General features: G+C 38.4%; 1 protein-coding gene across 3 annotated transcripts in view; it reads right to left on the bottom strand.

The window, feature by feature from the left end:
• LOC145766893 (muscleblind-like protein 1) overlaps nt 1-17,975 on the bottom strand; it is a 49,861-nt gene extending 31,886 nt beyond the window's left edge. For all 3 annotated transcript variants that reach the window (XM_082578597.1, XM_082578598.1, XM_082578599.1), the window contains exons 1-3: nt 17,837-17,975; nt 10,110-10,243; nt 9,444-9,569 (exon numbers count right to left, since the gene is read on the bottom strand). In XM_082578597.1, coding sequence (XP_082434723.1) covers nt 9,444-9,569; nt 10,110-10,243; nt 17,837-17,921 — 345 coding nt within the window. In that variant the 5' untranslated portion in view covers nt 17,922-17,975. The remainder of the gene's footprint in view (nt 1-9,443; nt 9,570-10,109; nt 10,244-17,836) is intronic.
• Between the last annotated feature and the right edge of the window lie 9,856 nt (nt 17,976-27,831).

Genomic DNA, 27,831 nt, shown 5'->3' with positions numbered 1-27,831 from the left:
AGAGGTTAGATTGTTGTGCAAATGCCAGCATTAGATGAATGCAAAATAGCAGTACCAGACTACATGGTTGTAGAATTTGTAAGCATGCATGAACTGGCATGCTGAGCACTTTATTCATGCCAAATGTTCATAAATGTAGCAATGTTGTAAACTTTTAAGGGGTCAGCCTCGGTAGTTCAGTTGGTGAGCGCGTGACTTTTGGAACGAAAAAGCTTCAAGATCAAGCGGCGCTGGTTCGACTCTCGGGGTGTGCACTTGAGCAATGCACGTTAAGGACTGCTCTCCATTCAGCGGCACCTAGTGAATGGAATAATTCTCCGGCAACAACACTTCAACAATCGGAAACTTCACTCTGTCAATCTCGGTAACCGGACCTACGTCAGTGATTCAAAAGCAACTATAAGCAGTGTTGTACGCGTCAATGAAATAAATTGACGGCGTCAGCGTCAGCGCGAATTGCCTAAAAACTTCACGGCGTAAAGTACTGCTTCAGCTCTTAAAGAAATTGACGGCGTCAGCGCTAATTTCTAGCGCTATTTTAGCCAGGGTCTTTCAAAACAGAAGTATTTCAACCAAGTTTAGGCTAACAATAGCTATAAATAAAGCGCAGGTTTTATGTTTTCTGTATTGAAATTAGCTGCTTAGCCTATTAGTTATTTCCTTGTAGAAACACGCAAGTATTTCAAAATGTTTGACTGACAATCTGCTGCGTTTGGGACGCATAATGTCCTGACGGCTCTATCACTTCCGTCAATTAAAAAATAAATTGACGGCGCTAGCCTCAGCGTCAACGTACAACACTGATTATAAGTATGCGTAACTGCCAGGATTTAGCTCTCTTAAGAAGCTTTCCCAGCAAGAGAATAAAGAATCAATCGTTGAAGGTTGCTATTGCTGCAAGTTGCTTTTGTAGTGGTTTATTAAATTGACTTTTGCCCTCAATTTTGATTTTTTGCTTTAAATATCCATTCGATTGAACTGTGTCCTACTTTGCTAATTTGTTTCGATGTTTAGCGAAGTTGAAGCGACGTAAGGAGTGTGAAGTCCTCTCAACACTTCACATGTTGCTCACATGGCCTACGTGATCAAATGCATGATGAGTTGATGATCATGTGATTGGATATCTACTTATTGTTCAAACTCAGGTTCAATCAATTTCAAAATCCTTTTCAATTTCAAGTTTTCAAGACACTTCAGTTTAAAATAAACCGATAACCTTTAGTCATTGTTCAATTGGTTCAACATCACCACTTTAAAATGATCTCTCCGTTTGCTTCAAAGAAGCCTCGTCTTAATTCCGAAAGATCAGGGTCAACTAGTTGCATGCAGCGACTCATTCACTTTTCTCTGTCGTTGGCAAATGAATCCAAACAATGAGATACCTACGACAAAACTAGAATCCACAAAAAGTGTCGATTTTTTTTGTTAAGCCTGTTAAAACGGAAATAAGAACCATAACGAATAGAACCCGGCCCTGCAGCTTACGTAGAAAGCGGAGTTTTCAAAATTAAAATTTTAGGCGTTTCCCAGTAGTCTGGTGATCGTCTGGCTCCTGGTATCTTAAGACTTCATTGGCCAAACTGATAACATTCAGAATTCGATATTGTAGATTCGCATCAAACTCATGCAATTCTTTAAAACACACAAACTTTTTGAAACCATAAAGTTGCCTTTCAATGCCATGTCGGTTTCATCTGATAAATTGAGAAGACAGAGACACATCTTCAAAAACGAATCACACAAAACTCGTCCGTCAATTGACAGAGTAAACTTGCTTGTGGCTTGACAACCATACAAGTTTCATCATGTCAAAAACCTGACGTTATTGAGTGGAAGTCGCCCTTTGTCTGAACTGATGGCCCTTCAAGAACAAAAGAGCAGACAGAATGAAAATGTACAGTTTGTATGTTGTCAGAAGGTTTTTATGATTTCACAGAGGGTTATTGATCTGTTTGTGGTTGAAATCTGGAAATTTTGAATCACTGTAAAAAATTCTGATTTCCTGCCTGATATTTGTGACGGTGACAATCAGAAGGTAGGCAAACTTGTCATCTTTCCATTGGTTCAATAATTCACAACCACATCAGATTGAAGGAGCTACAACTGTAAGACGCTGTCATTGACCTTATGATGCGGTACCTTGAAGAAGTCGGCACTATCCAACCAAGAAAACGTAACAAATCCCTGAAAATTATTCATAAGCCATAGGTTACAACAATGAAGTCTCAAATTGTCTTCTGGGTTCTAAAACAAATCAAAAGTAGGTCTAAAGTAATATTGTAGATCAAGGGCCCGACATAAAAACGATTTTCTGAAACGGGGTCTCCGAATAAAAAGTTTAAGAACCCCTAAACGTTGCAACATTTATGATCGGTTGGCCAACAAGTTGATGAGCCGATCCAGAGAAAGCAGTGGCACAGTTTAAACGATTTAGCAAAATCATAAGTATCTACATTATCCAACACTTCCAATCTGTCTCACACCTTGACCACAGCATTTGCAAGTTCACCAATTTGGTGTATCACAGGCACAAGATGGCACCCAAAAGCACAACAACAACCTCGACGAGTCAACATTTCAAAGAAACTAATATTACAAAAATATTTGTTAAAAATTTTAAACCGAAAACTAAAGCCATCCACTAATTGTTTTGCAATAGACGCAGCTTCTGAGGTAATCAACAACGAGTGTCTACGATTTGCAAAAGCTTTGAAAAAACAGCGACATCGATCTTCTTGATGGAGTTGCACATCGCGCTTCTGAGAAAACTTACTCGGTGAAACATGACCATGACGTATGTCAAAGTCATGCTTGTCAACAAGGAAGATTCAATATAAAACTTGGTTGGGTTGGGCCAGGTTTGTGAGAGGTCAACACGGTGTGGCATGTCTGAACAGTTTTGGAACCACGGGATTGGGAACACTAGGCCAGATCTAGAAGTTATGAAAAACAAAAACGAGAAAATGAAAGTGCAGCAATAAAAATGCTGACACTGCAAAATTGTTGCTTGTATTTTTCATTTCGCTAAGAAAGCATCATCGGACAAGTAGTCAACGTCACAATGGATTATTATTCATCTTTGTGACGAGTTGCAGCATCGTGCAGGTTGTGTTGTCATCTGTGTTGTCATAGAACGACCATCAAGAAGTCTTCTTCTCTCGTATTGTCGCTATATGTCAAAGCATCCGTAAGAAGTGATGTACAAGTTCATTCAAAACTGGTCAAAACAACTTTCAGTCAAACCTGCCAGTGCAGTTCTGAGAAGTCAACCAGGAAGGCGAAAACAAACTCATAATTTGATAACTTAATGAAAAGATAATTGCAAATTAGTATGGCTTTAATTTCGTCAACGAATTTAATAAGTTGGACTATAGCTGGACATGAAAGACTTTTTGAATCTTTGAAGAATGAAATATTGATAATGAAAGTGTCACTTAAAAGTGATTCCAAAATGTCTGTAGCATTCCATTAAATCTTAATGAGAAGTTTTCCACAAAAAAAAAACATTTGCTTCTGCAATCGCACAGTTCTAAAGAAAATATTTCACCATAGTGTTTGTAACGATGTTTCAACGCTAAATACAAGCAAATAAATGTAACAAATGTCTATTTAACAATATTTCCTGCCAAGTACAGATACATCAGAATTACAAACCCATTAGGAAGCATCAACCAAAGCTAATGGTCCAAAACTGCATCCCATCTTATTGCTTCTTACAGCGATAAATCAGAATTATAAAAAGATGTTGAAAGTACCAACGAAAAGATAACTTGTAAAGACATGTCAGTTTGAAAATCCGGGACTAGAGCTATCATGGCGCTCCCTAAGGAGCTGTTTTAAGTCTGGTTATGACATCACAAGTAGAGTGTTTGTAAAAGAGTGTTGTGCATCGATTTGTGTTTAATCCGTGCCAATGTTGCAATTACACTTACATAGATTGGATTACTAATGATCTGAAATAGCGGCAGGAACCATGTGGTTTTGCAGAGGAGGTGTTAACATATGAACTCCAGCAAATGACACCAAGTTAGTTCAGATCTCATTAACCCATAGCATGACCAATCAACGTAATATAACATACAAATCAACGTCAACAGTCGTTATTTATACGTCTTCCTAGGAAGGAAATATTTTAAGTTAACTACGAGTTGAAAATCTTCAACAATGCAAGGTGGTGTTTTATGAAAGAAATATCTCACTGTACATTTCGTCGCCAAAATTGCACTAAGCAAAAAATTTTAAACAATTTCATAAATCGATTTTTAATGAATATTTGAAAACAGTGATGAAATGATGAAGACAGTTACAATAATAATTTGAAAACAGTACAACCGGCAAGGCAAAGAAAGATAATTACATACTGACTATAATTTTAAACTTGTGCTTTGCTGGTTGTGGTAGCAGCAATGACCATGAACAAGCTGAAACAGACGCTTTGCTTGCATCATTGCAATTCGTACAGGTCGTGCAAAAGAAACCAATGAATCATTTCACGAATGCAAAACATCTTTCTTGCGCAGCAAACATGATCCCGCATTTGACACCTAGTGCTGGGCACGAGAATAAGGTTCTCATCACACTAAGTTTTTGGCAATAACGAGAATAGGATGTCCAGTTTCTTTCCCTTGGGCGCATTTCTTTCAGCAATAACGCTAATCCAATTTATTACAGTTTGGGTGGAGGTGAGCGATGATTAAACCAACCAAGCAGAGAATCGAACGAGGATCGCATGATCCGAAAGAGAAAAATTGTCTTCTGCACCACTCTACATTACTATGAAGAAACCCCACCCCACTTCACCCCACCCCACTTCACCCCACCCTACTGCGCCCCATCACACTGATTTGAAATAGGAAATGATGAGGTATTAAGAAACATTCATGCGATAGCAGCATCTTCCTAGTTTATCATCAGGTGAGAATCGTGGACAATAGTGGCGTTGGTCGCGACTCAATTGCGTCGTCACACACGTGCATTGTGGGTGAAGGAGAAATGGTCAAGGGATCTAAGAATATTAGAAACCCAGGAACGCGACAACACGTGACAACCTGACTATTGTACGCTTCGGCTAGACCGGCCAAACCATTGTTGACCGCTCACGACATGATCAGGCGAGTGATTGACAGATGACTCACAAGAAGGTTAGATTTGACTCGGACAAAAATAGAAGGAAAGTCCGTCAGTTTTGGCTTAGTCAGCTGATGAGGCGTCGAAGCGGAACGAAATATCCTCAATCATTTGTTTTGATGAGGTTACTCATCTCAGGATGAATTATTTTCTAGACTTGTTCACAACAGAACTTGACACTTTCTCAAGTGGTTAGCTTGTCGTCAATATCTCTTCACCTTATTGAGAAATATCAAAACAGAACACAGGAATATCTTAGCGATTTATCATTCTAAACATTCCGCCTAACTAATACAACGTTTAATTTTAGCAAAGGAGGATCACTTCAAGATGTTATGTTTGGAAATACTGCATCAGAAGCTGCTTAAAAATAGTGTTCTGTTCAAGTTCAACCAAACATTGATGCTGTCCAATCATTATGGAAATATCATAAATATAACAACCCATCATACGTTTCGTTTCTACAAATGAAAATTCAGAAATCCCAAAATTGATAAATTTTTTATCTCATCAAGAAACGAACCCACGACCAGTGGTTTAAGACAAAAAGTCGACATAAAACTTTTTTCAGATTTTTTTCCTTGACATAAAAAATATTGTCCAAAAAAATAATTTATTTCAGAAGGTTTTCTGGATGTTATTGGCACCTGATTTTTAGCAGCACATCAACGGTATTATCATTTGTTGACTATTTATGGAAGAAATAAAACAACTTTGAGACAAATTCATCAACACGAAACCTGAAATGTAGACAAAAGTGCGTTGAAAATGATTTCTTAATCCGATGGATAATTCGGTTTGCTTCAGAACCTTATACATCACAGCTGCAACCAGTGTACAAGAAAACTAAAGAACTTTGAACATCAACAGCCACAGAATAAAAATCGGATTAAAGAATTTCATACATGATAAAATCATGTTTTTTGAAATGCCTAGCCTTTGTTAAGAAGCTTTGACGAAATTAATCGTTGTGTTTACGCAGAGAATTAATTTAAACAGGTAGAACGAAATTCTTCGGTTCATTTATAATTAAAAGCAACATGATCAATGCGCAAAACGTGATGTTATTTATTTATTTCTGAATGAAATATACAATAGAACATTGTTCATATCTACATCAAATATAGTTAATTAGTTATTACTGTACTTTCTAAAACCTCTACAGCCTGTTTCACCTCAAAAAGGGGATAATTAAAAAGTTCTTATTCAAATAGAATTTTTATTTTTAAATTCAAATCGATTCTATTTGAATAAGGACTTTGTTTGTTCATATCTATATTCTATGTGCAACACTATGATGTCAGAATTGGCTATGTGATGATACAATTGGCTGCATGAGGTCGTTCTGTAAAGTGTTTCTGCCATTGAGAACCTAATAACTCAGACAGAATGCTGGCAGCAGATGGTTTACTGGCCAGTGCAAGTAAATACAGTTGTCCGCTTAAATCAGCCATCAGATCTACATTTGATACTGTAGATAGAGCTGCTTGCATCGAGCTGCATGATACTGTAGAATTGCCTAAAGAACTAAAACTGCGAGTTTCAATATCTATTTCATAAAGCGGTATTTTGAAGAGGTGCAGCACTGAAATGGAACAAAAGCCACATGTTTGAAACAGATGACCTGGCAGCCCTGGTTCACAAGAATGTTGATTTCTTGAAGCATAATTTGAAAAGAAAAAAAAAACTTTCATCAGATTTTCTACCAAATTTTTTATTGCCTCCACATTTTAATAAAATCTTTGCAACGCGCTGAAGCGTTTTGTTTGAACACAATTGACAACTTTGCAGTAAAATATAATGGCGAAATTTTGAGAATAGACATATTGATTTTATCAAAACATTTCGCGGAAAGAAACAATGCAAGACGGCAGTAGGACATGGTCCGTTGCATCTGTAATCAGTCAAGCGAAGCTAATGCATATAAAAAGGTAAAATCATAAACCGCAAAATTTTTCTTCATTCAGAGTGTTTGGACTCAAAAAGCACATGACCAGTTTTTTGACTTTTTACCTTGAAGTTTAGAAAACCCTGAAACTGTCAACAATGCGTTCATTTTGCGAAACCAAACATAAATAGCAGGTTTTGTTTGCAACAGCATTTTTGGACAATAATGTGACGTTTTCTAACGTTTTAACAACCGACTTTCCCAGGTCTCATACAATCTTATCTTAGTAGGCGTTTGAGTGAACTGAAAAGTTGTAAAAAGGCCTTGTCAGTATCCTGGCTTGGTACTGCTGCAGACCTTCAAGTTTATCATTTTACGTTGAATCACAACCCAACAACGTTGATACGATGTTAACACAGCACAGCTGACAACTAGATTTTGCGTTTGTTTTTTATCACGATTTTTCCATACAAACGATGCTTCGAAAAACGAACTTTCAATGAACAATCAATTTCACTCAGCACACAAGCAGCTGTGACGTCACACAAAAGTCAGAAGAACAATTGGAGCATTGTTTTGAGCAAACACAAGAAATTTCTGAAACATTCAGCAAGATGCAAATGTTCCAATTTTCATTTCTGTTCATTCTTTAGCAGGTTTGCCACATGTTCCTAATGATTATCTGGATGTTTCCAATATTACCTTTGCACAGGATAAACAAGGGAATAAAAGAAGATTGCAAAGCGAGAAGCAATCTTCCAGATCTTGATACTTTTTATATCTTTATCATTTTCTTCTTTTTTTATTGTCGCACTTGATTTCAAGCATTGACTGCTTCTTATATGAAGTTTCCAAGACTGTCAGTCTTTTGCTGTGTGTATTAGGTCTGTGTTGATGTTGTTTTTGTCAGTTTAAGTGAGGTGAATCTTTGTCTGCTTCAGGCAAGCTTCCCTTCAATTTTGCCTGTGAGAGAGAGGTGATCCAGTTTCCTTTTCGGAGAACGTGTCCAAGAAGTCAAAGTTTTTCTTTGACATTTTTCATTAAATTTTTTGTTTGATTCACCTAATGTAAAACTTTTTGTTGGTTTTTCTGGCTGTTCAGGAAATCTTCTTATGGTTTACTGGCTTAAAGCATTGTCTAAATATCATAACTCGATTCACATATTTTTTTATTAAGCAATGAATCCGTCTGTTTTTAAAAGGATTGCTCATACAACTTAGCTACAAACACTTGTGACGAAACAAAGCCCCCTTAATCAATGATTGTTGGTCGAGGGCGAAACAGACCATTAGACAAGCTCGCGTTATTAGGTCCAACCAAACAAATCATAAATTTCTCTCTTCTAGGCAACGGATTATTTTGCCAGACCCAAAAAATAAACAACTGCAGACAAGTACATAAATTTTGAGTTACTTTTACGTAACTACCGGGTCAGTGGAGAAGTCTCAGTACAGATTAATCTGTTTTTAACTAAACATTTTATTGCATTGCTATCCAATGCAGGTGGTGAAATAAAAAGTAAGTTTTGATTTTATAGATTTGCCAATAATGTAATCCTGGTTCGACACCCGGTTTAACCTTAAACAAAGATGATAAAACTAAAATAAAAACGGTTGCTATTGCAAGACTCTGTTGTGCAAATGAAATCTAAGCCTAACTGAACTGGCAGCCATCACGTCGTTGAAGGAACAGCAGCAGCAAAAGTTCTGGGTTCGATGTATTCACAAAAACTACCAAATAGTTTGACAACATTTAGCTTTAAAGTTTTGTTTCTTTCATTCTCAATTGTCAAACAATCCTTCTCGATCCGATTGCTTGTGACGTAACAAAAACAACAAGTCTTCGCTGGAGGGGAGATCAGCAAATTGTTGAACTCACGTCGTCAATCGTTCACAAAGAGGCACGTGACGTCACAGTGACGTAAATATTTTCGAAGGAAGTTTAAATTGACGAATCGATTACGCGCGAAGCATTTATCTACTTTGCAATGATTAATCTACTAATAAATCAAGTATGGCTGAGCGCTTTGTGATAAATTAGTCATTCTCAATTTGTAACAGATGCAAGAGAGGTCGTGCAAAGCTCTGCACAACCTGTGTGGCAATTAAGTCTCTTCTCCTCCTCGCTCCAGATGAAAAACTTGATCGTGATCACGTGATTGAGAATGGGCGGAGTCAAAAAGACAAGTAAAAAATGGACTGAGGGATACTTATTAGTTATTAGTACCTACCTCGTTTTCCAAGGAGCACACAAGAGTGCAACCCAACAATCTACTTGCGATGATGAGTTGTGGCATCTGTCACATTCTCTAGACTTTATGCTTCACAAACCACAAAATTAAAAGCTACACTGAACATGGGATTGTAAAACATCATAACTTATTTGTGACGTCAAAGCAGCCGTTATTGCAAACAATGAGTTGTTGTACCTTGAGCGCGTCGTAGCAAGCGATAACCTTCCCGTCCGGGGATACCTGGATGCTTTTCCCGGGGTGAGCGTATCTGCACTCATCGGCGGTTCTATTGCACGCCCCCCTCTGGAATTCACGGCAGACCTGGGAATACGTTATTGTTTTAGCTTCAATAATTAAAAGTGAACGAAAGAAAACCTTCTCCAACTAAACCACTTTAGCTTTGTTTCGAATCGGCATAGAAGAAGCATTGAAACAAAATACTTCGCTCAGATGATTCTACGGTCGTGGATGAAGCGCCACTAGTGGTCGCTGTTTTATTGCAAGAGCTGGAGCGATCTCACAACGTGTCATCGTTGTGTTTATGACGACACAGTTGCACCAAGCGCACCATGCAGATGCTGGCGCGATCAAAGCGGCTGCTTTTTTTAGGGGAAGCTCTGCCACTTCAACGACACGGCCAGTCCATGCAGCTGGCAGAGTAACCCGAAAGGTAATGACGTCACAATAAATTTTGCAACGTGCTGTTGTGTAACAAACGCAAAGTTGAAGATAAGAAAGGATTTCGCACTTTCGCGGCACTGAGTTGCCATCAGCAACAGGGGTCGCATGAAAATCATCTCTGCACCACCTTCGACGAAAAAAATCGTTTTGGACCAAAACGTGAAAACCTTTTGCATTTACCTCTACTTTCAACCATTCCGGGTCCCGTATCTGTGGGTACTGTTGCATGCTGGGTAACTGTCCCACAGCCAGATGGGTCGCATTGATGGAGGTGACATTTGTCGACACGGGGGTCACACAGCCTGCACTGTGAGCTGTAAAAAAACAAGTTTTGTGAACAAATAAAGAGCGATCTGAAAAATCGCCCGATTCAATCTCGAACAGACGACAACGCTGGTGAAATTTTCGTTGTTTTGAAGTAAATTATATTTCTTGGATTTTCAAGATTTTTGATTTTCAAAAACAAAAAAAAAATTGGAAAAATTCCTGTTTATTTTATATAATTAGATGAAAAATGAAAATGTTTGTTTGGTTGATTGACCAAACCGATATTTTCTAAAGTCTACAACAGTTGACTGTGACAACACATAACACCATAAATGCAGTAAACACTGACGAAATTATTCCTGACAACATTGACAGTTAACAGAATGATTTAGCGCTTTGCACGTGAATACCTCAATTCATAAGCTGCGTGAGTATCAAGAATCACAAAAAGTTTATTCAAACCTTATGTAGTTTAAAATGGAAACTGACGTCCTTTTTCATTGTGTAAACGTAAAAAGAGTCAGTTTTCATTTGTGCCACAAGTCACAACGAAGACATACTCTCCATAGCCAAGCAGAGCAAAAAGACGAAGCTTCCGAACAGCAATGAAGCAAGCAGGGCTGACCAAAGGCGACTACTCAGCAGGGGTGGTGAGTACAAGCAAGTAAGCAAAAGAGGTTGAGTATGGCAGAAATGGGGCTAAAAGCGTAAAAGGGGTGGGTAGGTAGAGCTGTGATGGGTTAGGATTCTTGAAGTGAGCCCAAGAGCTTGAAAAAGCACGTTGCTAAGCAACTGGTGATGAGACCCCTCGCTTACGTTATCGCAAGTTCACCGCGGGACGCTCTGGATAAGTTTGCTTCTACTGACGACAGCAATCGCGTCTTGTGTCACCGTTGGAGTGATATGTGTTTGCAGCAGTTGATGAGCGTTGCGGAGAAGACGTTAGATCAGGTACCAAGTAAAACAGATGGAGTTTCGTTGAGAGATTGTTGACGTGGCGTATATACACAGCCTCTTGCCGGTACCACGCGTCTGCTTGTGTCGGTTAAGTCATGAACTTCTTCGATTGTCCCTTGGAATTATGATTTCACATCCACATCTCCAGATAGGCGAACGGTTTCTTAAATACACTTTCTCCCAAGCAGGAGTCTCCCGATGTACTTGAGCTTAAGATCTGGCTTCACAGCCTACTAAACACACACAGCACCGTTCTGTTTCAAAGATAAAATCGATTTAAACCAAACTAAAGTGGCGTGTGAAGGTAAAACAAGTTTGGAAATGACTAAAGCTTTCATGTTCAAGGCTACTCTAATATGTAGGTTTTTTTAAATGTTAAGAGCTTGTCCGCTTTTACGCTCAGCTCTCAAAGGTGAATGGCACTTATGCCGTCACAATACCTTCGCCACAAGCTTTGTTATACTGAATACTGAAAAGCTTTGGTGTTCATCAGGACAATTATCGTTTCTAGCACTAGCGGCAACGTTCATCTGGTGAAAGTAAAAGCAACAATAAACAAGATGGTTTATTGCTTCACTGACGTTTCGCGCACTATGACAATGCGCGTCTTCAGAGCGAATAACATACAAAATATAATTTGCAAAGGTATATACTGCAGTGCAGTTGAAGGTAAGAAAAAAATTACTTACACTTTCATCATATAAACGTTCCAACTGGAGCTAGAAACGAGCTTTGTTATATAAACACAAAAAGAGATTTTCTAGAACAGGATTTTGATCAACTTCATGACACCAACTGATGACTCCTTTGCAGTTTTCAAGCAACCTTTGAATTATAAGCCCTACAATGATGAACCTTTTAGATTGTTTTCCTTTCATGCAATAGATTCAAGCAACACTCTCAAAGATTTTCATTGAGACACAATTTGTGTTTTTATAGTTCTTGCCAGACATCTCATTTACCGTTTGTACATTGATCAAACGCCTGCAGTCGTTGAATTAATACAGAAAAGACGTATTTGCTGGCTGGAATTCGACCCCTTTCAGCCAGAGAGTGCTTACGACTCACAATTTGGCACAAACACATACTTTTACAGTCAACAGAAAACAAGAACGTTGTAGGCAATTTTGTTCTCAACTCTTGATCTGGTTTTGCTGATAATCTATTGTAACAGTGATTGGGCAACACGACATTCTTAACTCCCCACCCAAAAGCAGCCTCCTTTCATCAGCTAACATGTAAATAAAGCCAGAAATCTAACTGACTTTCTGCTCTCTGACTATGTGGACAGCGTGTACTACAAGCACAGTTCTGACTGTAGAGTGTAGATGTAACCTTTTTAATGCTATTATTAAAATTCAATAAACTCCCATCTTTCTTAACTCTTGTCTTATAATAATGCCATGACTTTTCACAAAGCCACCCAAATTGCATTATCGATGACACTATCGACTTTAAGAAGCTTAAAGCCACATCTTCTACATCAAATTTAGAATGTAAACCTCGTACAAGTCAGGCACAAAAGGGCGATACGCTCATTAAGCTAAATGGTAAAGTACAACCTACCTAACAGCATGCAACTTCACAAAGCAGAAATCATATCAACTCTTTTACTTCAATGAGCGACCTATCACTCGACATCAAACTTTTGCAATAGAAATATGGAACAAATATACAATGGAGATTAATTCACACAAAAAAGCAATTTTCCAAGTTTGTCTTCGTAGTGGAAACCAGACACTTGTTCCATACATAATAGCGTGTAGCCTACCCTTTGGTTTAAATGGTTGAGTGGTTTAGGTATACTTATGTCACAACGACGATTCTGCAGTTAATCTTACAACTTGATACATTTTATCTGCGGGTTTTAATATTCAAGAAAAATTAGAGATCATTTTTGTTCAAGCGCTAAGCCTAAGAAAGACTTAACACCAGAGCCTTCAGAGCCTGAGGCTTGTATAATGTTATCGATCGCTACAGCCGCTGTGTGTGTTAAAAACAGAATTTTGTAACTTGCTGCTTTAGTCATTTTTTTTTCGTTTTTTTGACATAAAATTTTGTTGAAGTGATGCATGGCTGAAAGGATTTTTGAGTAAGAAGTCGAGAAAATCTTTAAGCAGAAGGAGATTGAAAAAGATGAATTTGTGGCTCGCCTCATTGCGAGCTGCAAGATGTCTTCAACAACTCGTTCATTTCAATGGTTTTGACAAGCTAGGTAAACAATAGATAGGAACAAAAAGCGCGCGGCTCTTATAAGGAATCTTTGCAAACAGAAACAATTTTTCTTCTATCGCTGCGTCTTTATTTGGCGTTTGCAGTCGATGGAGATTGTCACGTGCGCGTAGGTCGTCAATCTTCGCGTTTCATTCTATGTTTTTGTAACTTGAATAAGGCCAACTTGTGTACATGGCAAAAAAAACATTCGTAATTTGTAGTTTTTTTTCACTTTATTGTATTATTATGTTAAATGAGTGAAGTGGCTAAGTTGTATCTGTCTTTGGTTCAAGAAAATTATCTTTTTATCAAAATTGCATTTCAAGTTTGTTCGTTGAAAACCACGTCGTTCAAACAAAAAGCTTTAAAAACTTCCTCCAAATTTTGCAAAATGATAATTAGCTTTGATAAAATTTTGTTTGTCTGACAAGTAACTGAGGCAAAATGCGTTTAAATCAACATTTGGCAAAACCAAACAGAACTCATGGTTCAATTTACCCCAAAAAATAATGACAGTGTTGCACTCGGCCTGACAAACCACGAGTTAAATTCTGGGTGAGAAAAACTGACAGGGTATTGCTTAACAACTTTTGTTCATCAACCTCAATCTGTGCTTCGTTTAGCTTCTTACTATCAAAAACAATGACGATATTTCCAGAATATTGAAAAATTTGCATCAAAGCTAAACTGGCACAAACCATGAACCCTTGCGCTTAGATGTACCGCTTAGAAACAAATATTCCTTTCTAGCCAAGCTGAGTAAATGTGTATGCTGTGACCCATAGTGCATACAACCCGATCTAAGAAAAGACCAAACAAATTCATAAAATTTGAATGAAAACTATGTTAACATTGGGACTCGTGCAGTATTTTAGTTTTTACCGCGCACCCTCTACGCACAGCAGCGATGAAAACGTGTCAAACCGTGCGTCAAACTCGCCATGTTTTATTAAGAGACAAAACATTCATAAACTAATGCTGAACGAATCTGAACACTTTGTCCAAACAAAGTGATCGGAAAGTTCAACGTAAACACAATTTATTAGAACTTCAACTTAAACCTTAACTGAAACACTGAAGATTCAACCGTGAAAAATCGAACAAATTCGCTTTCAGGCAATTTTATCAACCGTAAACTTTCGATTCAATGACTTTTTCTTCTTTCTCAATAATTAAATTTTTCAATGGTAATCTGACCTTGAACCCAACTAGAAAAATCAGTTTTTTTTTCATTGATTCAAACTTTGCAAACGTTAAATCAATGTAAAAACAACGTATTTGGTTAGCTGTGAAACCATTCATTCTTCATCAAACAAACTGAAGTAAAACCTTTTCAATACAATTCATTGTCTTCTTTTTAGGCCTAATGAACAATTTAATTACTTTAATTTAAGTTGAAAGTTACAAGTTGCGTTAAACTTTCAACTCTATCTCTGGCTTGAAAGCGTTTTGCAGTGGCCTCTGAAGAAACGCCCGATCTCATAATTGTCAGCGATCGATGTTAAATCAACGATTAAACACAATAAAACAACGTAACAACAAGCAGAATTATCAAACAGTTCACATGAGTAAATATTCAGTTATTAGCTCACCATCTCTTAATATTGTCGCGATTTGCAATCGAGAACAAACAAACGCGATCAGAGAGCGGCAAGAGTCGTCTGAGGCACCCGATAGAACAAATAAGAAACCGCGTGTCGGCCGCCGTCTTATTAAAGAGAAAGTACAAAAGTATGGGCCCTGAAAATGCCGTCTGAAGAAGAGTAGACATAGATTTGTTTGTTTGGCCGGTGAAAACAATCGAAAACCGCGCGTCTAACCTCCGACCTGCTCAAGAATAAAAGACATCCGCGTTCAAAGTTAAGCCAACTGAGCAACATGTTCCAATAGCTACAGAATGAAGGCATGAAACTAACCAGGAACCAAACGTTAATTTTTTGTAAATTTGCGTGACATATTTAAAATGAAGTCGGTTACCGCTTTCAAAGCTTTGTTATGTTTTTAGTTTACAAACAGCAAAATAACGAAAGTTTTCTGCTTTACAAACTTGACTTTGTTGAGTGATAACGAGAAAAGATGTTAACATTAACTTGGCGATTTCTGAATCAAGCATTGAAAACATCACGTCATAATCTGTGATTGTTGTCTCAATATCCCATGGTTTTGTCATAAAAACAAAGTGTTGTCATCTAAACACGATCATTGGGGGATTATATCGAAAGGTCTATGAGTAACAGGGTGGGAAGTATAACAACAACCCAACACCAAGACATCACTAACACGGATTACGTTACAAGTTCCAGGCATTTTGTGTAAATGACACGAAAATTTGAGTTGAGCGATAACTTCTATAAAAATTCCCTTCAAATGCAGTTTATTGTGTGCACTGTGAAAATTAATTTTATGCTGAAACTGAGACCCAAAAATCAAACCAGGAATTATTGAAACACATAAAATTACTGCTCAACGTTTTACGGCGTAGTCTGGTAGCTTTGCATGTGCTGAGCTTAAGGTAAATCGCATTCATCACCAGACATTGTTTAATGACTAGAAGGCGACAAATTGCAGTAATTAATAACAACTTTAACCTGTAGATTTGGCGGCAGTGCATATTAAATCACACAGGATTACACTGTAGTTAAACTCTTTCAATAATTTTCTTTCGTACTTCAACTCTTCTTTGACTGACTCAATTTGAAAATCAGAACTGATTTCATTCCAAGCATGTTATGTCAAAAACATATTTTTTTTACTTCTTTTCTTTGTTGCATCATTAAGCAATTGCAATGTATTTTGAATTGTGAAAAAGCATCATTGTGCTTGCAACAACATCATCATTATTATCATCATAATGATAACTTACATAGAACCTGCCTATCGCTTTCACCATTCTATTGCCTCTGTGTCGTCACCAAACTTTTAATGTTAAATCTCTGGTCATCAACCTCATTCAAACTTTTGTTGTTGTGTTACATTTTATATATTTTGTTTTTGTGTGCACATAATGGGAGCGAATACCTCCAATCCCATATAGCCGAATCCTTTTCGGATTTTGCTGTCTGGGATAAGTCGTAAACGTTCTATGAACAACCAGGAGCATTCCAATGTGGGTTTGGATTGAATGCAATTCCATGTGTTTGAGTACTCTTCTCTTCATGACGTCATCTATTTAAACAGGTCTAGTGGTTTGCGGGAGTCGAAATGTGGAATGTTCTAGAATAGATCATGTTCAAACGTTAAAATAACGTGAAAAAACATAACTTCTGAAACTTTTGGCATGGTTTTGTGATCTAATGGAACGTCACAAAATCGACATTGTCCGTCATCATCAGATGACTGCTGCGCTTTCGTCAGCGACCTCAGCTGATCCACGAGACTTGACAAATGAAACTTGGGCAAAAAATAGCGGAGTGGCATTTTCTACCTGTTCTAGCCCCTTTGCTAAACTCGCTCATGCTCACTGAAGCTGTTATCATTCTCAACATGTTGTATTAACCTAATCTGTGGTCATCAGAGCAACGCAAGAAGTTATTTTATAATTAAGTGCCTGGTGAACAGATTCATTCTGCTATTATCATTGTGGCTGCCCAGAGCAGATAGAGAGGTGCCGGTTGGTTTGATAATTATTTTTTTCAACAACTTTTTTAGTTTCATACATAATAATAACGGTAACATGTTTTATATGATGTTGCATTTATCGCTGATTTGCGGTGATCTCAGCGCTTTACAAAGCAGACAATGTCAGTGCAACCGCACAGAAGCGCAACCTTGCTAATGCCAAGAAGGAATAAAATTCAGTAGCCACTTTTAAAAATTGCTTGGTATGACTTGACTGGGCTTCGAACCGATGTCTACCGATGCATCAATGTCTTTGCTTTCAATGCCAGTTCAATGTTTCTAACAATCCTTGAGCACTGAAGAACATAAGCAGCGACATTTATAAATTTATTGGCTCTCCTTCACAAAGTATCGAACCAATGCCCATCGGAAGATACCAGATGAATTGCCACCACTGCACAAACTCCTCATGTGAACGCAGTAGATTGCAAAGTCATTGTGGGGGTCAGAAAAAATGCTCAGACAACTCCATTCGTGTTACGGTTGCTTTGCAAGTTATGTTTATAAACATCATAAAGTTGACGATCAAAACTTTAATTTCTTAAACATAACGTCATAATTATTGAATGTGAAATGTTTTCTCAGTTGTTGTTTGTCAAAGAAATTCTTTCCTCGCAATAATAATAGAATTAAAATTTACAAACTCCCTGCCAAACTTTAGTCCCTGCAGCACAAAGTTGGTTTTTACCAAAACAAAACTCGCATATCTTGCAGCAGAAGACGTATGAGGGGCATCCAATCACAAGAAATGCACAACGCGAAATCATTCACCAATTCACGTCACAACGTTCCTCTGTGACGTTGTTGCTCGTTCAATCAACAGAAATAAATAAATTTTGAAACCAACTTACGGTCCAGGGATGTGGCGCTGACGAGTCTTGTACAGAATTCCGGCCCAATTTCAATAAATTTATCCATTTCCCAAGAAAGCTTCATGGCTTCGGCGATCAAGCTCAGGTTTGCACAGCACTACAATGCAGTCAGCTACTAACTTTGCCAAGCGCGAATGATAGAGCAACGCGGCACCGCAAGCAATCGGATTCCCGAGCGGCGATTACAGCTAGATGCCGAAGCAGCCGCGTTTTGTTATTGTAACGTCAACAAACGTTAATGTGACGCAACAAACGAGAAGATTTTACAAGCGAAACTTTTTCTATAAATGTAGATAGCGAAAAGTGCAACTTCAGCCCAAAATGACGTTTCCGTTAACGCGCGCAAATGGTTCGATAGAAAATCGTTTATTTTTGATTAATGAGATCACGATCGGGAACGACTTGTGTGCGGCGACTCGACCAAGCTGACTTGAAAGGATGCGAGGGAAAGTCGCCTTTATGACGGCACAGAGTGCTGCAGACCTAAATCGGGCTTCAGAAGTAAAGCCCCAACTTTTAGATTCTTTAATATTGAACAACCGGAGACTTTCAAGATGCGTTTAGTCGCTATCCTCACATGCGGTGTGAGGATGAAACGTGATCTTTTAGATACCATGAAGAGAAAACTTAAAGAAGTCTCACGTTTTGGCAATTAAACATCACGGATTCTTTGCAAGTATTATAAATTATATATTCATCATTCAAAATTAGTTACTAGTTCACTAAAAACCTTAACAACCCGTTTCACATCAATACCATCAAGAGAAGGAACTTATTCAAATAGAATCGTATATGCTATTTAAATAAGAATCATATACACTATTTGAACTAGTAACTAATGTTGATGTAATATGTTTGGCATCCATCACTTTTTGTGCTATTAATAGCATTTGTTGGTTGTATTCGTCATTCAACATTATACTTTAAGTTATACCCATACAGCTACTTTATCTGGCCCAGATCTGGTCAGATCCGTACCCGATCTGGTAAAGATCTTACGTTGTAGTTATATTTCATCATCCCAAACCTGTGGATCTGTTGGATTCATTCAAAGCTTTCCTATGCGGGACAGCGTTCCTACATTCAACTATTGGAACATTTGCAAAACATTTCCAATTGTTACAAGGCGCGCAATAAATGAATCAGGAAGACAAGTTTGCTCAAGACCTTCAAGCCAAAAAAACTTTTCAACGTCGCTTTGACGTTGGGATACGTAGAAGTAACGTAACTAACGCAACTCTTTCTAGCTTGAATGACACTAATCAGGATTAATCAATCACGCATGAATGAACCACTCAAAAGGGCTGCGATGGCTCAAAACTTCTGCCATTGAAGATGTTTCATTGAGCAGTTGATCAACGCTTTGGAGCAAAGTGAAACATGGCAAAGTTGATCAAAGCAAAGTGAACGGCAGCTTGATCCCTATGAGAAAGCCGCAACAAAAATTTTGAACAATTAACATCAATACAAACCGATTGAGAGTCCATTCTTCCATACCATAGAATAAGGTCATCAGATACAAATTGCTGTGTGACAATGTGTAGTTTGTAGAAAGAACTTTCGTATCTACCTTTCAAGCAACTCACTAAGCGTCTCGAGAAGATAAAATCGCATGCTTCCGATGGGTGTCAAACTGGGAACCTCCCGGTTTAGTGCTTTCACGATTGGCTGTGCATGATTGCATTGTGATGAAAGATCATGTGACGTAGATGTTACTATGGCAACTACAACTGACAAAAAACAAAGGCAGGCCACGTATTGAACATAAATTATAATCCACACGAATTATGTCGGGATTGAATCGAATAAAATATCGTCTCGCAACAAGTCATCTCAAATGGTATCATTATAGAGATCTCTAAGCGTTGAGGAAGCGTGGCCAAATAAGTTGGCCAGAAAATTTCAAAACAAATGTCCTGAAGCCACAGAACAAGACAAACAGGAACTAGAAGGAACCTCAAGGTCAAGGTCTGAGAATGAAGATGCAGAGATTTGACGCAGGCAAAACAGAAAAGGTACAACTGAGAGCTGTAATACTGCATCAACACATTTCTATTGTGTTACGTTGCTTTCACGTTGATATGACACACACATAAGCGACCGAGGCGTTGTCTTGAGGATAGTCGGAGTTGCGCCAACAACCAACCCTCGATGTTGAGACCAAAGTATCTGTTTAATTTTACAAACCTTGGAGGTGGCTTTTAATGCAAAACATTAAACCTACCAAAAAACAACTAGAAATGACAAGCAAAGATGCCCCAAAGGAAAGTTTTAAAATTCTACTTTCAGTAAATATTTTCTCTACACGATCAGCTTCATCTTTTTGTTTTCAAGTAACTACAATTGAGTAATGATGTTATTGTGAGCTCACAATTGGTCGTTTACCTTAGAAATATTCCAAAAACGTTCTAAATTTAACAAATACGATGTTGTTTTTGATTGATTATGAAAATGTTTATCCTCGGACTGGAAAAGCTTCTTCGAGAGCTTAATCCTGGCAGTTTCGCATACTTACCGAGGTTTTGAGCTGATATTTTCCCCAGTTATAGTCTGTGAATTATTCCTTTTGAGTGGCAGCTATTTCTTTCACTTACTGGATGCCAAATGCTATCATTGACTGAGCAACTACGAATTTCAGTTGATATATCTGCAAAGATTCTTTAATCCAGTCGAAGTTTGCAAGGTGCGTGTGATAATAATGCTCGCTTGCCTATCAGCGCGACGTCGGGTTGAAAGGTCACCCATCTCCGAAAGACCAAAGTATTTTGCCGAGTCATCTATAAAAAGACCTAAGTGTATTGTTGAGTCATCAGCTAGTCGACCAGGGAATTTTAACTAGGTTTCTCATGTGGGGTAAATACTCCATGCATAAGTTCTTAACCCAAAATGTGTGGAAAAGGTTTCAGATACCGGTAATCAAGAAGGGATAAGTGGCGTAAAAAAGTTAAGACTCTGGGCCGAGGTTCCATCATTTTACCACCCTAACCCTAACCTTACTACTCCAGATTCATGACGTTTCCCAAATTACACTTGACAACTAATCTTTGGTACCATTTAACTGAACAGTTCAAACAAAATCATAAGGCATCGCAGAAGGAGCATCGAGAAACAAACATGGCGGCCACTTTAGATGCGCTTCTCTGAGGTTGAACATTCCGGCGAAATTAACCTAACCTACAGTGACGTCATCGTCTCCTGGTACAAGGCTGTGTCGCAGATAACGTAACAAAGCGGGCTCGGGCGACATTAATAGCTGCTGTTTGAAATTCATTAAATATCAATGCGGGACAAATGCAAGCGGAATGAAGCTTATGAAATATTTATCAAACTGAAAATGGAGAAAATTCTCAAAATAACTGAGACCAACCGGCTAAGACCAACAGCAAGCAAATTATTTGTAAGTTTTTCAAGCTTTTTGCATTTGAGGAATTTTCTTGCAGTCAAATCAAATTCAAATTTTAAGTTAAAACTTTTTTTGTAAGCAATCCAAATATTGCAACTGAACATTGTAATAAGATTGTGGTTTGAAATTCAGATTTAATAACACGTCACCGCCATAACTTGCCTCGATGAGTGTTTGAACATTATCCAATTAGAATAGCGATGAACCACTATGATCATATGATGAACATTCATTAAAATTTTTCGCCTTAATTTTGTGTGTTGTTGTCAATTTACGGCTGCGTAACCGAATGGAAGGATCGATTGGACGACGATCGAATGACATCAGTTCGAAACCTATTGAGGACGAGCGTTTTATTTTGGGATGTATTATATAGGAAGCTTATTGGGAGCATTTGTTTTTTGGGATGAAGAATTTAAAAAATAAAATAAAATTTATGAACTTATCTACCTAATTAAACACAATCCATTTAATAACTGAGCGAACATTGTCTGCCAATCATTCGAAATACATACGAAAAACTTAACCAACTGTGTGGACACGTGATCTGGTGTCATTATGGCCGGCTACCTACCCATATGTTGCTTATGACCGGTGGCTAAAGATTTATGCTAAATGCACGGGAATTGAACAGCAAAGAAGTCACTGTCTTGCGAAAGACACATCCGATTGTCAACTTCCTATTTCAGAATGAAGTTAATATGACATCATGCAGGTAAAAGTAATAACATTGGACAAAGTATTGATTTTGCACTGGAAGCGTAAACTGGAAAGTTTTGTTCCCACAAAACTGGCAATGTGAAACTTAAGGCGCCGGTTGAACATGTTTCATGAGGTTATGAAAGCGATCCAGCTGTTAACGTGGCTTCAGCTAACATTGCTTTTCGACAACACGCAGCGTCTGGCGAGGGAAAGATAAGCAGAAAAGAATCCTCACTCAACCGTGACCAAGTGGGAGAACTGACGACCGCAAGTGATTGTTGAACAGAAGCTCGTACAGAAAACTTGTATCTGTTGAAGGTTGCTCAAATCTCCCAGCCAGCAAATCAACATATTTTTACATCGATTCAACGTTTACGTCCCAGCCAGCATATCAGTCTCTTTTCACAACGTCTGCCTACGTTTATTTGATAAAAAAATGAACTGATTTGTTATCTGAGATACTGGGCCATAATTACAGTATTAAGGCTATAAGCCTGCTAACATGCACCAATGAAATGTTACATCAAAAGCACTGCCAAACACTGCCAGCGTACAGTGATGAACATAACTTTGTAGCAGAGTCAGGACAAAGTTGCAGCTAAAAACGAAGTTTTTACATTTTTCGACAAGGGAACCCAAAATCTGAAAAATGGGTCATTTTGACTCTTTCCCATTGCTCGCATGCAAATGGGAGGTTTGTAGATCACTTGTCGACCTGTATGGTGACGGAGGAGCGCGCTTGTCCGCTGCTCGAGTTGCTGGAACAGCACAAACATTTTTTCAGCTTGCAAAATCCATTTTTCTTACATTGATTCAATAAGGAGGGGTTTTACTGATTTTGGGTGATATCTTCTTCTGCGACCATAGTTAGATCTCTGCAAGAATGATCTGTGGTGATGCAAGGCTCTCATTGTCATATTTATTTACAATTCAAAGAAGTTTGTTGAGTGCACGAAGAAACATTGATGTACTCTTGACATATTCAACACCGCAACTTTAAGCCTTTTGCTAAAAGTGCCAAAGTCAGCTGAAATGGTCATTTGTGATACAAAGCATCAGCAGAATGGGCTAAGGTTGTACATCTTCCTTAGCGGTGAGAAGATGCACTTGAGTCAGCTGTACCCCGAATACTTCACTCTTTGAACAAATGAGCATTTTTTCTTCAAAAAAGAATAGCCCAAACATCCAGCCATTGCTCAAAGATGGTATAAGGCAGAGCCCTTTGGCGTGGCGCAGAACAAAAAGTTCACGCGAAGAACATTTTAACACAAAAATGTAGTTGGGAAAGCTCGGTCAATTAAACATAGAAGATGGAGTATTTGCCTAAAACGGAACGTAACAATTGGTATCGATGAAAAGAGCCTTCTTGAGATGACAATGAGTTTATGGAGAGAATACGCGCGCGCGTATAGTTAAAAGAGAAAGATATTTTTGCCATTTAACAAATATGGGAGTTTCGAAAGTTTCTGCGTATTCCTGGGCTCTGCAATAGTATTGTACTCGCAATAAACTTAAATCCGTTCTTTTCACTTGGATTCAACGTCCGCAGATGTTGAATCAATGTTAAAAAGGACGGATTTCGCCGACTGGGATACGAGCAGAGTTCAAGGAGATGGCCTATGGATATGGCAACGAAACAAAATGGCGTCTTCAACTTTATTTTTAGGGAAAAACTCATGGAGCACCAATTGTTAGTTTATCTTTGTTTTTGGGCGGCAAAAATCGCCCAACAAGGGGACCATTCGACGCATTTTTAATGCACCCATGCAGCATATGAACAGAAATGCATCCAGGTTTTACATGTGGCTTGCTATGGTACAATGATTTACAGACCATTCTCCCTCTCAGCTATGTTTATTGTTTATACCAAGAAAACTTTACCGAGTTTACAGTCAGGAAATTCGACATGTATTCAATAAAAACATTCTACTGAAAAAATGTGTGTAAACGTTTTAAAATTTTGTGATTGCGATTAGTTTTCGTGAGCAGATCACTTGTAATGTTTCCGGTTGTAAATTAAAACGTCTGCCAGCGTTGCATTCTTTTGCTCAAACTGGACTCCTCCACTCCCCAGCAATTCAATCTATTTTTACTTCGATTCAACGGTTTTAGATGCAAAAAGAACTGATCTGCTTGTTAGAGCATCATCTTATTTTATTGAAGGGCAATCTATTTAGCGTGAGTTTTGGAAAGGTTGGGTTATGTTTGACAAAACATCTCTTAAAAATCATTTTACAAATTGGCTTGCCCGGCAAATAGTTTGTCTAGGCAAGAAGTCTAGACAAGTGACTCAGGCCTTGTGTACATTATTGGAAGTTGAAACTCACATCACAATTCATTCGCGTTGGTTGAATGCAGTTCGTCGACCGCAGCACAATTAACAAAAAGAATCTTTGATAAAGCGTCACCTTGAAAATCGTGCACTTTTTCCAATGAAAAAGTATTAACAGGATGGCCAGTTTCAACTCTTGCGTGGGATGCTAATAAATTAGAGCTTAACATTTTTTCGCTGAAGCTAAGATCGAACATTCAGTTCTTTTTAAAGATATAGATTAACACAGACAGTCTAGCACTCTAGCCAATAGCCTCAAGCAAGGTTGACGTGTTTAGCTCTATCGAATACCGTTTGTTTCTGTTATCCTGATAAATGGCTGTTTAGGTTACATTGATCAACTTTTGCAAGAATCGCACTTCAAGCACAGCCCAGTGATTGATTGGATAAACCTGCCTTACCTGTAAGCTGCAAAGTAAACACATTCACCTCTGAGTCTGGTGAACGCTGGCTAATAGATCTTGATCATTCTGACAATTTTCTGATGAATTTCTTGCAAAACGCTTTTGCTCTGCAACAACCTGAGCTTAATTGATCAACACGAACTGAGTTTACGATCATTATTTAAACAAATTACGTTCGGTAATCTTTGTGGCTGGGCAAGTTTATGCTAACAGCATCTGGCAACCCTGCTTCACATCAATGTCAGCTTCCCGGTCGAAATCGTTTCTAGCGTCAAGTGGCGATCGCTCAAACAACTCGAGCGACCGAGATAATCGAAATCTCATGTCGACCCCGGCCACCTAGCTCGGGTTACCGCGCTGTGCCTCCAGAGCACCTTCTTCAAAGTGCATTCAAGCGGAACCTAGGTCACGTCGGCTTCGGATTGTGATGTCACACATACATCAAGCGGATTGTTTGCGACGTCATATTTGGATTACAAAAGGACGCGCTTTTCCAATTCTTACAAGATCTTACTTGAAACAGATCGCACCAAATATAAAGTTTGTTTAAATTGTTTTTAAAATATATTTTCTTGTAACAAAAATTAAACAATCTGTTCACGTTTTTCTTTTCTTTGCTGCCGCACGCCACCTTTCGGAATTCACATTATGAAATAAATGACCGTTTGTGGCAAGCTTCTCAAATCATTAACCTGGCATTCAACAAAAAAACTGAGCATCTACATTCCACAGTATTTGAACATACAATGGGAATAAAATTATAGAACTACAAATAATCTGAGACCATTAGGGTCTTTCGAATAGGAAAAAATGCACAGAAGCAACCAAATCTGCCAACAATTTCTGGCCAGGCGTCGATTTCTCCTTCTCTGGGTTACCATGGTTCTTCTTCTTCTCTCGTTTGACTTGTAGTAGCTTAGATTGGCAATGCCTCCTCGTGCAGCCATGATACGGTAGTTAAGTTGGGTCCAGTTGTCGAATACCAATGATTCCACTTGGGGGCCGTAAGATGGAACATTCGTGGAGTATGTGTTGCATTGTTTGTTCTGCCGCTCCGCAGACACATATCGGCGTATTATGCAACCAAGCTGTCATGCAACCATGCAACCAAGTTGTCAACCTCCACGTGGTGAGCCCTGAATTCGACTAATGACAACAAACCGACAAGTAGCAAAGAGAAAGCAAAGCTTATCTGAAGCAAACGGTTATCATGGTTACAAGGATTACTTTGAAAAAAGTTTGTTTTTTGTTTCGAAAATTTTCGTTTGAAAAACATTCTTTGCAGAATCACTGCTAAGATTAAGCTGATGCTTTATCGGATTGCGGCAGTTTTTAGTTTTTGGAGTGAAAGATTAAAGTTTTAAGAAATATTGATTTTGTTGGTCACGTCGGGTCGGGTGCAGATAGTGACGTAATAATGTAATATTCAATTTCATAATTATCACGCGATGACGTAATTGTGCAATCTATGAGGCAGTGTACTCAAAAAGCAACTTTGTTGATGACGAATATAATCAATCGGTTAATTTCCAAACCGCTTCCACTCCACTTGGATTTGCCCTGCAGCAGGAGTCGTTCATTTCTGTGTCATTCATTTCTTGATGTCATTTTTCAACCAAAATTTTTGAGCCAAGTGTTAAAATCAAAAAATGTTCAGTTGTTCAACATCTTTGACCCAAAGTTCTTTGAACAAATTTGAAATGAACGCGGAGTTAGAAGACATTTGGTAACCGAAGGTTGATTACTTGCCTAAGTTTTAGACATTTCAAGATCAAGGTGAAACTGCCAGGATTAAGTTTTCAAAGAAGCTTTTTCATATGTTCTCAGTTTAAAGACGAAGATTATCACAGTTGAGCCTCACCAAGGTGGAAACAAGCTTTGAAACAAGTCGCTTTTTTGATGACCTCCCGAGCTACAGCCAGGGCCGTTGAGAGGTTAATTTGGGCCCGGTACCAATGAGATCCTCAAACACTTCTAAAAAGAAGGTGCTATATCAGGGGTGTGCAACCTTTCATCTTGATTCTTGCCAATTCAAATATGCGTATCCGTGTTAGATCATGGGCCACATAATTTAAAGCCTGCCGCGGGCCACATAATTTCGTTTCGCAAATCGCATTTGGCCCAGGAGCCGCCCATCCGTGCTCTACAGTATATCCAAATACGCGTACTTTCTTCAATATCTCCGCCCCTTGGAAATGCTACGTGCCCCTAACATCATCCCGGCCGCGAATTTTTTTCCCACGAACTTTTTGTCTCATTTGCATATTTCTGTAACTTTTAAGTGTAGCCATTACTGGTTACCCGCGGAGCAGCGCGCGTGACTGTTTTTACCGATTTTAGCCCTCACGGCAGCCGATTTTCGCCCTTCAGGTCCAAATCTAAACATTAAACTTGAAAAAAACGTAGCCTGAAAACACACCTAGTCTAGTCAAGTTTAAAAAAGTTGAGAAAATAAATTGATTCTGGTCACTAGTCTAAAAGTAAGATTTTCCAAATTGATTAAGAATTAACCCTAACCCCTAACCTTACTGTTTTTGAAAAGCTTTTGTGCACCGCAAAAATTAATGTAAAGAAAAAAAAAAAGTTGATTTCGATGGGCGTCGAACCGATGTCCTCACGAACATAAGGCAAAAGACGAAACCACAGAACCAAACACGCCAACGAAAACTGTTTGCATTCACACGGTATAAATACAAACTCCATGCGAAGTAACAAAAAGTTTGTGGGAAAAAAAATTTTGCATCCCGGCCTGGGTCCTTGAGAACCCTCCTGAATCCTGGCTACAGCGTTTCATTTTTAATACATTTTCAAAAATTAATTTCAGTTTGGTTTGTTTTCTTTACAAGTAAAAATCGAGTGCAAGAAAAAGAAGTGATGCAGGGCTGCGATTTTTGCCTTTTTCGGCGGCGACGCCGCTTGACACGCGCCGTCACTATTCGACAAACGCCGTGACTTACGAAAAATAAAAAAAGGAAAAACAAACTGAGAGAAGGCGTCAAGTCAGGTCGAGGAACAATCGGGGGGGGGGGGGGGGGGGGCATCACGTGATGCAATCATAAGAGTTACATTCCACCTCTATTCTTTTAAATTCTTCATTCCATGGGCATTCTCATTTGGAATTTTTTTTTTTAAC

The sequence above is a fragment of the Aplidium turbinatum genome, chromosome 3 (genome assembly GCF_918807975.1).
Source record: "Aplidium turbinatum chromosome 3, kaAplTurb1.1, whole genome shotgun sequence".
Taxonomy (NCBI): Eukaryota; Metazoa; Chordata; class Ascidiacea; order Aplousobranchia; family Polyclinidae; genus Aplidium; species Aplidium turbinatum.
Note: the sequence above shows the minus strand (reverse complement) of the source record. Positions and strands in the feature narration are given on the sequence as shown.